This window comes from Pteropus medius, unplaced genomic scaffold (genome assembly GCF_902729225.1).
Source record: "Pteropus medius unplaced genomic scaffold, Ma_sr-lr_union100, whole genome shotgun sequence".
Taxonomy (NCBI): domain Eukaryota; kingdom Metazoa; phylum Chordata; class Mammalia; order Chiroptera; family Pteropodidae; genus Pteropus; species Pteropus medius.
Genome location: NW_024355205.1, coordinates 37,546,991 through 37,559,022, shown reverse-complemented (window position 1 = coordinate 37,559,022; position 12,032 = coordinate 37,546,991). Strand labels below are relative to the sequence as shown.

The 12,032-nt window shown below is 58.1% G+C and overlaps 1 protein-coding gene across 11 annotated transcripts in view; it reads left to right on the top strand.

The window, feature by feature from the left end:
* Nucleotides 1-4,598: 4,598 nt before the first annotated feature.
* The window catches only part of C2CD2 (C2 calcium dependent domain containing 2), a 47,049-nt gene continuing 39,615 nt past the window's right edge, over nt 4,599-12,032 (top strand). For 4 of the 11 annotated variants that reach the window (XM_039857619.1, XM_039857623.1, XM_039857622.1 and 1 more), the window contains exon 1: nt 4,604-5,222. In XM_039857619.1, coding sequence (XP_039713553.1) covers nt 4,944-5,222 — 279 coding nt within the window. In that variant the 5' untranslated portion in view covers nt 4,604-4,943. Of the gene's footprint in view, nt 5,223-8,114; nt 9,036-12,032 lie in introns of those variants that run through there. The other 7 variants (XM_039857616.1, XM_039857615.1, XM_039857624.1 and 4 more) reach the window with 6 other exon arrangements.

The following is a 12,032-nucleotide window of genomic DNA, read 5'->3' as shown; positions in this document are numbered from 1 at the left end:
CACGGCCAGCACGGGGGTGGGGTTCATCCCTGTTTCCCCAGGAAAGGCTTGGGACACAGCAGAAGCTCCATGCGAGTCCCTCAAATGAACCCTAAGTGAACTTCCTTCCCCTCTGGGTTCGAAAGACTCCGCCTCTCCCGGACTTCAGAACACAAAGGGGAATTCGTCTTCTCGAGACAGAGCGCCGCTCAAGGCCACGAGAAAGGGGGGCGCTCCATTTCCGCCTTTCGACGTTTCTCTCCTTTTAGAATTTGCTTCATAAAACTTGATGGCATGGCCGTGGGCTTCGGGGTCGATGCTCCCTGGGGTCAGACTCCAGCTCTGCCACTCTCTCGCTGTGCGGCCTTAGACACGTGACTCAGCCTCTCCGAACTCAGCTTCCTCACTTTTAAAATGATGGCGCCGTCCTCGGAGCGTTGCCATGACAACTAAGCGAGCCCATCACGTCGAGCGCCTCCTGGGCATCTGCTGGTACACACGACCATGACGGCGGTGTCCACCTGCCAACTGCCCGCCACGTGGGGTGCACTTGTGGGGACCGCCCACCACTAGGATGTGCAGTGACTCCACCGGCAGAAGGGGCTTGCTGGACGGTGACTGCCAGCTCCAACGCTGTCATTCCCGCCAGGGTCGGCTGACATGCAGCCCGGTCTGCAGACTCGGGAACTTCCCCCCAGCCCTTCGGATGCTGAGCTGTCGCAGTTTCTGCAGCTACGCAGGACGGTTGCTCTGCTCCCGAGGTGGTGCCATGAGCAGCGTCATGCAGGCGACAGACCGGCAGCAGCGTCCGTGGCCCCTCGTGGAGGGGCAGGGGCCAGCCGGTGCAGCACCGGCTCTGGCTGCGGGTGACCTTCGACTGGGTTCGCGGGCTCCCCGCGTCCCCCCACAGGCGCGACGGGAAAGCAACCCAAAACACGTGCAAAGGTGGAAATGATCGTAGCCAAGGAGACTGGGTCACATGTCCCCACAGACCCCACTGCAGAGGGCACGGAGCCAAAGCTGAAAAGTTTTGCTAAGAGGGAATTCTCGGAATGTCTTCTCTCCAGGGCCCCTGGAGGAAGCCGACCGCTCGTATTCACAAGTCATCCGTTCTGATCATCCGTCACAGCCCCGCTGGGGACCGGGGCTCCGGCCCGTCGGGGCATCGGGGACTAACTCGGTCATTCAGGCCGTCATCATCGCCACCGGCGGCATCATCACTCTCCTCGTGCAAACTGCTACAGGGGCATGAAGGCGTCCTCCAGGTCAGAGGCAGGCGGCAAACGTCCCGGACTCCCTCCTTGCCTCTTTTGGAAATTTACGATAATAAATTGCAAATGTAACAAAATTTCCTACAAGTATTTATATATATACCTTTGTACATTTTGGTAACGACTAATTTCTAGTATTAATAAGTATAACTTTGTTTATAGACAGGAAGCGTAGATGACACTAGACACATTTATTGATGTAAAAAAATGTAGCATCATCACAGACTCTCCCAGGCTAGGGAAGACATCAAAACACTCCCTCCGGGATGATGGAAGAGGCACCCAGAGGTTGGGTGACTGGGCGGAGATCACCCGGCGAGCAGTGCCTGTCTACACAAAGGGCCTTTTAGAAACATTTTTAAAATGAGAAACCGGACGATGGAGCTTTTCTCATGCATCCGGTGCTCTGGTCTCACGAGCAGTTACTCTAGAAGGCTCTGAAGAGGACTTTGGAAATAGTTCCTGCTGCTTCCTCCCAGCCCCCATGGGACCACCTGGTTCAAGGTTCAGCGCGATGTGTTCTGGAATATTCCAGGAAGGTGGCCGCTTCTGGTGGGCCCCATAAGTTGATGTATACATGGTTTCCCTCGGGCCTCTGCAGGCTGGTTCCGCCGCCATCGCCATGGTGTGAGAGCCTGGGGATGATGGCCAGCACTCAGAGCCCAGGCCCTGCCCCGCCTGCTCACAGAAGCTCAGTACGAGAACACAGGATTCAGAGCACGGGCGTTAAAACCAGCAAACGACCGCTGCGGAGCAGAGCGTGCTGGCAGCTGGCCCACCAGAAGGTCTGGCGGGTGAGAACAAGCATCCTTCCTGGGCAGAGCCGCAGGCCGGCTCCTTGGGTTGGAGAGAGATGGGGTGGAGGAGAAGGCAGCGTGCTGGGAGCAGGCAGTGTCACCACGGGTGGGGAAAATGCTGTCCTTCTCAGAGGGCCGAGCCAGCCGGTGCCCTCTGTGCATTGGACGAATGGCACCGGGAGCCAGTGACGCTGGGCTGGGAGCAGAAGTGAAGGCCGACATTTATAAGATGTTTCCATTCTTATTTCGTGTTTCAGCCAACGGCATTTTCCTGAAAGCCTAAGTCATGCCTTATTTTCCCATCATTTGCTTCTACACAGAAGCAATTCAATACCTGTGTGTGAACATTCCTTTGTAAAAATTCCAGACGGGGGGCGGGGGTGGTTGTTAGTTCACAGTTTGTTACGAGCCTGTAGATGAGCCAGGAGGGTGAGCATGCCCCGGAGACAAGGCCGTGAGGAATGCGACTGGTCTCACCAGTCACACAGGACAGGCAGTGTCGTAACCGCCAGCACGGCCACAGCCGGCGCACACGTGCTCACGCGGACTTGTGCTGGGTCCGGGAGTCGTCGAGCCTGAGGTGTCCAGTTGTCCCTGGTGTTGTGGCCGGCAGGACTCGAATTACTCAGCTGCACAGATCTGGCTACGGATCAGAAAATAATGAATGTTTGCTCCAAATAAGAGGAGATTTCTGAGAAAAAGAAACCTTTTTTTCCCATTAAGGGCCTGTGGGCCGAAGGGAGAGCTGGTGTTCGCTGAGCAGGTACCTTGCAGAAAGCTGATAGGGTCTTTCTCGTTCCACTTTCCAATGCAGGCCTAATAAGGGCTGGTTTCCCACCGGCACCCCCGTCCCAGCCCAGCCCAGCTCACTGGGCGGCCCAATGATTCTGGCTCCCTGCCAGCTTCCTGTTCCGTTCCCCACAAGGGCTCTGGGTCCAGCTGCCTCCTGACTCCTTCCTCCTTCTCAAAGAAAACTGGGGCCCTCAGGTGTAGACTTCTTTCGCCTCCTGCTGCTCACGGGCCCAGGACTTCAGGCTGGCCCGCCCTCCTCTCCTGCCCTCTAGGCTCTGAACAAGGGGTACCCTCTCCGGAGAGGGCCCCTGCCCCTGCCCCTCCCCGTCCCCCGGCCACACTCTAGGCCTAATTTAAACCCTTCTCATGGACCCTGGGGGCCGCCGTCTCGGGGGGCTCTCCACTTCCTTGCGACCCACCTCCACCTGCCGTTGGGAGTGGTGTTTGTAAAATGTAATTTCTTCAGGTGCTCTAGGTGCGGCCTCCGCCCCACTTCTGACCGCCTCCAACCGGCTGCCGACCCACTGCCCTGCCTGCCTCAGCGGTACCGAGCTACGAGCAGGCCTCCGGGCCTTTGCACGCATGCGCACACGCGCACACACACAACATACACGACGCAGCATGCGCCATCGCGATGAGTTTGATGTGCCATCGCGGCAACCTCGCTCCCTCCTTTCATCCTTGGCACCCAGGGCGGATCCGCCACAGCATCCTCAGGGGTTTTCTTTGCTCTGCTGTTCCCAGGGATTTTGCATAAATAAGTGTCAAAAAAATGCCACTAGCCCCTGAATCAGATCTAGATCCTAATCTCATGTCTGCCAAACGAGCCTGTCTTAGCAAACTCCCCCTGAGCCAGGTTCTAAGGCTTCTCTTAACCCAGCACAGCGTCGGGGAGAGGGCTGAGGGGGATCCGGTGAGGACTTCTCTGCGACAGTGACCCAGCCCGAATCCCCGCCGTTGTTCCCAAGCACACCGGCCCATCAGCAGACCCTGGCCAGGTGACAAACGGCTAAGTGTCCAGGTCTAGCAAAGCCAGTTCAAAGTCAAGTCCCTTCACACAGCTGCAGAAAATACCAACACCTCACTATTTCACGATCAGGCCTCTCATTAGGTCTCGGAGGCTCTCCGGCTCTGTTATGTTGCATTCCCTAAGGACGGGAGCTGGTGGCACAGGGGGCATGCCACACGCGTGTGTGAACATGCTTCTTAAATAACGCACCCATAGCGGCGGGTGAGTCCGCAGACCCTCCTGACTGTGGGTGTGAGTCGTGGATTTCTAGGGACTTTCTGAGTCGTTAAAACCAGACACTGTCTTGCCGGAGGGCAGAGGGTGATCCTAAAAATCACCCTTCCGCACGCGCAGGTGCACACAGGCGTGCACACACATGCACACGCGCGCACACACGCACAGGGAAGCCGAACCGGCCAGCCTGCAGCAGCCTTGGTTGGGGTCCAGCTGACTAATTGGAAAGTCCCGAGCGCACTGCGCTCTCGCGTCGCCACGCCGGGGGACCGCGCCGGGCACGCCCAGCACGGCCACCGCGCCGCCGCGGCCCGCGGGAAGTCACCGGAGGGGGCGGGCGGCGCGCGCACATGGGTGGGGCGGGAGAGCGGGGTGCGGCGGGGGCGGTACCCACAGAGGCTGTTGGGGGTGCGGCGCGGGGCCTTTAAGGGGGCGGGGACAGCTCGGGCGCCAGCCACCCGGGCCCCGCCCCCTCAGACCGGCCCCGCCTCGCCCCCTCCCCCGCCCCCGGCCCGAGCCTCTCTGGCCACCGCTGGGCCGCGGGCGGGACGCCCAGGGCGGCGCGCGCAGGAGGAAGCGTGCCCGGCTGCGGTCCCGGGAACTGCCTAGACGCGGAGTCGGCGACGCCGGCCGCCGCGTCCCCGCTGCCAGGTGTGCGGGGCTGGGGGCGCAGGCCCGGGCTGTGGCCGCCGTGCGCCGGCCGGCATTTCCTCCTGCTCGCCCCGCCCGGCCTCCGGCCCCGGCCCCGGCCCCGGCCCCGGCCCGCGGAGCCCTCCACGCCCCCGGCCGGCCGCGCGCTCCGCGCCCCGCCGGGCTGCCCTGGGAAGTTGGCGCGAGGCGCGCCGGGTATGCGCCATCACCATGTCCCTCCTGGGCTCGTGGCTCGGTGAGGTCCAGTGGCTGGTCTTGGTGTCGCTCTTCGTCGTGGCCCTGGGCACGGTGGGCCTGTACCTAGCGCAGTGGGCGGTGGCCCGGGCGCGACCCCGGCCCCTGCGGCAGGCGGCGGCGGCGGAACCTGGCGGCGACCAGCGCCCCGGGTCAGACGTGCTGCTCTCCTGGATCCTGACCCTCAACAGCTGGAGGAGCCAGTGGCAGGCCGCCTGGGTGGCCGCCCTGAACCGCGAGGCCAGGCGGAAAGGGGTGAGTTTCCGTAGGGCGCCGGCGGAGCTGCGGGGTCGGGGCGGCTGGGGGCCAGCTGCCGGCCCTCAAGGCAGAGTTGTCCCTGGAAGCCCGGGCAGCCCTTGACCGATCCCAGGTGAGCCCTCCCCGCAGCGGGGTGTTCTCGAAAGTTAGGAAAAGGACCCCGGACGCTGACGATCCTTGATGGGGAGTCAAGACAAAATGATTAGACCTTATTCGCCACAGGTCGGGCGTGCTGGGTCGCGGCTATTGGAGAGACTTGGCGCGGGGCGGGGGTGGCGGGGGCGGGGTGCGCAGCCCCCTTCTCGCTCACACGTGCCCTTCCTGGAGTCCCAGGTCGTTCTGTTCCCAGTTGGGCACTTTCTGCTTTTGCACCTGACATATGAATAACCGTGACCCAAATAGGCTTCCATCTACAGAGCAGAACTTCACCGAGAATGCATTTCCAAAAGGTTTGCGTTCCCTGGTGTGTAAAAGCAGTGACTTTTTTTGTGTGTGTGTGGGCCAGCCCCTTGCCGGACTTTGTATTGGGGGCTGTCGGTGCATGCATCATCTCTGGATCCTCACAACTCCCAGGACTGAGACCTGGTCAGCAATGTCCAGGTGAGGACCTGAGGCCTTGAGAGGTTAAGTAACCTGCCCAGCGTCACACAGCCTGTGGGCTGTGGAGCGGGGATGGGAACCCCGCTGCCTGCTGCCCAGGAGTCCAGGGGCTGCTGAGCTAGCTGCTGCCACCCCCCCACCCTCCCTCAGCCCTGTGGTTTTGTTTCTTCCGCGGTTAATGACGCGGTGACTTACTTTTGCTTTTAAGACATCTTCTGGTGTCTACTATTTCCGGACATTCCGAAGGAGGAATTCGGGCTGGTGGGTTTGGGGCGGTGCCTCCCGGCTCGTGCTGATGCTCCTAGCTCTCCCGGTCCTGTGGCTGCTTGTGCAGCTCGATGGAGAGGCCGGTGGCCATTGGCTTTGGACAGTGAAGGCTGCATCAATTGGACCCATCAACCTGGACCCATCAATTTCGGAATGTTCCAGAGAGGACCCTCTGCCTGGTCTTCGCGACGTGGCCTGACTCACATGGCCATGGGTTTAAAAAAACAAGAAAGTTTTGCATATAAGTGAGCGTAAATTTAACAGCTTGAAAGAGCATGTACTCAACGGTTGAGAAAATAACCGTCCTTTCAGATGAAAAGAGGCTTCAAGGCCTGTTGACTGTCGTCCGTCTTGGTGCCTAGAATCTGTGCCCCTGCTGCCCAGAGCTGGGTGTCTTCTGCTCAGGGGAAATGCCCCATCTGAAGCCATGCGACCTCACTCCCGGGGCAAACCCAGATTCGTTTCCCCACCAAGCTGCTGGCACTGACCCCCGATTGACCTGGGGTCACAGGCCAGGTCCTGCGGCTGAGTCCACTTTGGTTGGCGGCGTGAGTGGGCTTGAGCCTTGTCCTCGCTCTCCCTAAAATTCAAGGGAGCGCTGCGTCAACGACCTGGACGATCCTTCTGGGTTTTAACTCTGGGCCTCCTGGCCGAGTCGCGGGTGCAGAGGCCTGACCCTGCCCCCCACGAGCTGGGGGGCCCTGCTTAGCGCACCCGCCTCCTTTCCTGGCACGTCTGGATTGGCATAGAGAACGGGATTGCCTTAGACACGGCGCTTCCTGGAGCGTCGAGGGAGAAAGGACGGAGCGCCTCTCTGGGACATCTGGCTGGTCAGGTGAACTGAGAACGCTGAAGGGAGCCACTGGTTTTGGAAGAAAACCTTTCACAGAGTCGCCGGGCTCTGTGGGGGCAGGGAGGGCTCTATTTTTGGGAGTCTGGAAGGAAGGATCTGGCTTGTATGCCCTGTCGGCTCCAGGTCTGCGTTGATCATGCCCGCAGCCTCGGACCTCGGTGTTTCCAGACGCCTGTCTGGGCAGGGCCACAGTGCATGGGTTCAAGTTCAAGTTCAAAACAGTGGTGCCTTCCCTGCCAGTTCGGCGTGGACAGGGACTGGGTCTGACTGTGGCATCAGGCGCTGCTCTCCCAGGGCCCAGAAGCACTGCTGGATTTGAATTCAAGTGGAAGGTTTTGCAGGCAGATAGGATCTGGGCAACTCGGCTCCTGCCACCAACGCGTCACACGCTCCTCTGTCCTGGGCGGTCCTGTTGCAGCACTCACGACAGCACGGGTGAGCAGGCCACTGTCACCCGTGGGCGTCCTGATCCTGGCAGCCAGCCGTGCCGTGTCTCTGCCCTCCCTCCAATTTGATCCCATTAATCCGGGATTAGGGTTGACCCTCCATGCCCGCTCTCTCGGCCCAGAGTGCCACAGCTTAGTGGCCCCCTCCTGCCCGGCCCTGTCCTGGCACGGGAGGAGACCACTCCTCAGCCTGTCACTCGGGGGGTGGGGACGCACCAGAAGTAACTTAATCATATCCAGCATCTTTCGCGAAAGGCGGACGTCTCTGTCCAGTGGAGACGGGGGCCCCTCCCTCTCTAAGTCTCACTCAGCTTTGGATTTTAAGATGGAAAGGAACCCCAAAGTCTTCTTTCTAGCTGAGTGCCTCGCTTCTCTGGGGAGGAGACTGAGGCCCATGAGCTGGAGAGACGTGCTGGGGCCGACCCATACCTCGGCCGTGACCTCACGGTCTGTCTGCACTGCAGTCACATTCCCCTGTGGGCCGCCAATTCGACTCTGAGGCCCCATGTTCCCTTTAACTGAGGTCCAGCAAGAGAGCATAGATGGGTTCGATCGTTTACCGTGTCGTCGCAGCGATGGGGCTCGTTTCCCCAGGGACCCGGGATGGAGCGATAACTCGTGGAGTCTGCTTTGACCGACCCTGGACGACGCATGGCTGTGACAGTGCAGGCCTCCATGTTCTGACCCTCACTCCAACTATTTTTAAATTAGGATGGTGAGTTGCAGAGACACAAGAGGAAGTCTTTGCTGCCCTGCCAGCTGGCCAGGCGTTTGGGGAGCACAGGCGAACCACCGAGAGAGCTTACCTGACCCTGTCCAGTTCAGACCAGGTGGGGGTGCCGGGAGCGTACTGTGTACCTCACAGGTTCCTCAAGCCAGCTTCCCACTAGCGAGGAGCCACTGGATACGCGCTGTCCCTAAGCCGACCATCAGTCAGAGTCCCCTTCAGCCAACAACCCCTCTCCACTCTGATGCCACAAAAACCTGATTCCAGGTGATCCGATCACAGCTCATGGAGAACAGAGGGTTCTAGAAGTAACCGCCTCAGTCACTAGACTGGGAACTACACCCTGTTACCCAAAGGTGACAGCCGAGGTTTCCCTTTAGTCCCCCTGCCCCACACCGACGATTGCAGAATGGTCGTGGTGACGATCAGGTGCCCCAGAGGTGGTCCTCACCCCGCGACAGCCACCTGGGAGGCCTCAGGTCCCCGGTTCCACAGGAGTTCGCTGGCTCGGGAAGCCAGGCGCCTGTGGCCCGCGACCCCTGCCTGTGGTCTGGACAGCACTTCCGTCCCCAGGGCGATGCATCCGGGCCACATTCTGGACTTGTCTCGCGTGGGCCGCCCGGAGGAGGTTGGTTTCTTTAGTCCTTAGCCCCGGGATTTTTTCCCAGAGGGATGTTCTAAATGCAAAAGACCAAGACTGTGGAACAATTTTGTGGCTTTTGAGGGGAAAAAAAGATCCTGCGTGAACTCAGGAGATGTTTCTAACAGCTCAAACTCGTATACGATGAGCCATGACTTAAAGAGCAGAGCGACAGGACTTCAGTTTTCCTGGTGTGGAGGGAGCTTTGGGTGCTGCTCACAAAAGCCCAAACTCCTTGACCAGCAGCGACAGTGGCCGCAGCATGAGAAGTCAGTGGGTAAGGATGTGAAGGTGACCTTGGAGAAGGACTCTGCACGGGCCCCTCCCTGCACCCTCTACCGTGACCCCTACCAGTCCCCCTGTTACCCAAACGTTCAGGGTTTTCCCGAGCGGGACCTTCCCGTGGGTCATTTCTTTTGTCTTGAATGCGTATTTAACCTTTCTCCTTAGTTAAGTTCTGTAAACCTTTCAGGTCTCAGCACAAAGGTCCCAGACACTCCCATTCAGCCAGGATGCAGCCCTACCCCCACCCGGCAGCCTGCACTTGTCCCCACATCACGCTGGCACCTTGTGGTCACTTGTGCCTCATCAGCTCCCCATATTGTGAGCTGGGCCAGAGCCCTGTCTGTCCAGGCACAGTCCACCCACCCACTGCCCGGCACCGGGGTGGGGGCCAATGGCAGGGGCTGTTAGAAACTTGTCGCTGATGGCGAGAAACAGTGACATTTTCATCACCCCATCTGGACACAAGCCTTCCCCGCTTGGGAAGCTGGCCAAGCCTGGACAAAACGAGCTGTTTAATGTGCTTTGTTTTTCACTTCTAAAGAATCAACATTAAAGGAGGTTTACTGATGACTTTGCAAATTGTGGCTATGAAACCCGGGAACAGGCGCCAGTTCAGGTGGTTCTGCGCTCTCGCCCAGTCTCCCCGTGAGACAGGAATTCGGGGGAAGGAAGAGTGGGTGTCGTGTTAACTAAAACGCAGCCAAAGCTAACTTCCACTCTCGTTGGCCCTCGTGGGCTGCTGAGGTGGGAGGGGACTTCTGGAGCCTGGAAGAGCCACGCGTTCATTGCTTAGGCTGAAAGCTCTGGGGTGGTGAGGCCTCTGGCAACTCCTGACCTCTCTGCGCCATCTGTGGAAGAGAGTGACTTTGGGTTCAGTCTGGGAAACGGAACCCACTCCAGAGGAGACGAGACCTACGTGAGGCATTTAGCAAATATAATCAATGAGGGCGGGCTGCTGTCTTGTAAAATCTCTTTCATAAAAAAATATATATACACATATATATATTTTGACTGCTCTTAGATTGATAGAAAAGTTGCCAAAGTAATTCTGAGTTGTCATATATTCACCCTGCCTCAGGTAGCCATAGCACAAGGATCCGAACCAAGAAATTAACACGGGCACAAGATTACTATAATTTGCAGTAACATTGTAACAGTGTAAGAAATCGACATTGTAACAGCATACTATGTTGACACGGGCAGCGGTCTTTAAGAAACTTGAAGTCCGCGTCTGAAGTCCACGGTTTGCCACCGGTTTGCTGTTCCTGTTCCGGGGCACCGGGCAGGTCCCAGACAGCATTGGGCTCCTGCTTTTCCTTAGTCTCCTGAAGTCTGCAACAATTTCCTAGTCTTTCCTTGTTTTTCGTGACCTTGACTGGAGTGAGGTCATACGAACCACAGAAGCGACGCGCCCTTTCTGTGTGCTGTGTCGCAGGGGTCATGTCGATGTGACTTACGGCTGGGGACGGTGGCCTCGATCCCTTGGTGAAGATGGTTCCTGCCGGTTTCTCTTCTGTCATATTTCTCCTCTTCTGTCATTCCCTCTGGAGTTAACACATACCTTGGGGAGAGACTTTGAAGCTCTACAAATCCTGTTACTCGCATTTTTGCTCGCTGATTTTGGCACCCATCTGTGTGACGAGTCCACGGCAATTACTTAAAAAAAAAACAACAAAAAAAAAACCCTGATTTTTTGTTTTGTTTCCGTCTATATACTTAGTTGGTTACATCGGTGTGGACTCACGAGCATTTTATTCTGTGGGTTATGATCCAGTACGGTCGCTATTCGTTTCGATGCTTAAATTGTTCTTGTTTTGACCGTGAGGAGCTCTTCCAGAAGTAGCCTTCTGTGGTCTTCCTTTAAGATGGCTGGATGATAGGCAGATGATTGATAGACAGATGACAGGCAGACAGACAGCACTTCCTTCCTAATGGTGCCGCCACAAGATGTTTGTTCTAGGCTCATCTCGTACTTCTCTGTCTTCCGGCCCTGGATTCGGCCGCTTCTCCGGGCAGTCCCGATGCCTTCTGTGAGAGAAGTGTTTAGAAACCGCGCTCCAGGCGTCCGTGGGCTCATTGCTGCTGGAGTCTCCTCGTTTCTAGACCCTACTAATGGGCAGAGCTAGGAAATGGACGCGTGCACACTAACACCCTCGTGTGTGCGCATCCGTATTTTGCGTCTTTCTACCTGTCCGTGTCTTTAAAGCCTGGCTTTATACTGACCCGGGTCAGCAGCACGGTTCATTGCATCTTCCGCTCCCCGTATTTTTAGCTTCCCTCCCCAAGAGGGAGGCGTTGGATACTTGCTGTCTAGACCGTATTTACTGACTTGCTCGGTTCTAGCAGAGGTATGGTTTCTGAATGGCTAACCGGGACCCTGTGAGAAAGACGCTTACTGCCCAGATGACAGCGTTTGCGTGCAGTCAGGTGTCGTTTCCCAAAGCGCCCCGGCTTAGCCCCGTGCGTGCCCTCCCCTCGATGCAGTTCGGTTCACGTGTGAGTGTTTGTGTTGCATCAGGGGTTCCTGCTGCCTCCTGATTGAAAAATTCCTCTAACCCTGCGACCTGGGATGCCACCTTTGTCCCAGGCTCCGTCTGCACGTGTGCCCGGGTCTGTGCGGGGCTTCCTGCTCCGGCCGCTGATCCTTTTGCGTGTCCACGTGCCAGTTCCACGGTTTGGACGGTGGCGGGTGTGTAGCGCGTGCTGACGGCCGCCAGGACCAGTCCCCCGCCTGGCTTTCCTTTTCCAGTATTTTCCTGGCGATTCCTGCCTGTTGCTTTCCTGCGTGGCTGTGCGTCTGGCTTCAGTGTGAGTGGGGTCGCGTCCGGAATGGGGGCCCTGTGGGCCTGGGCGGTGCAGGAGATGCAGAGGTTCGTGGTTGGGCGTTGTGCACGTGCTGGGCTTCCTGGAACTTGGGGATCAGGCAGCCGGAAAGAGAACCCCTGTTTTATTTTAACACTTCATTTTCTGCGGAGACCACCCTCGGTCT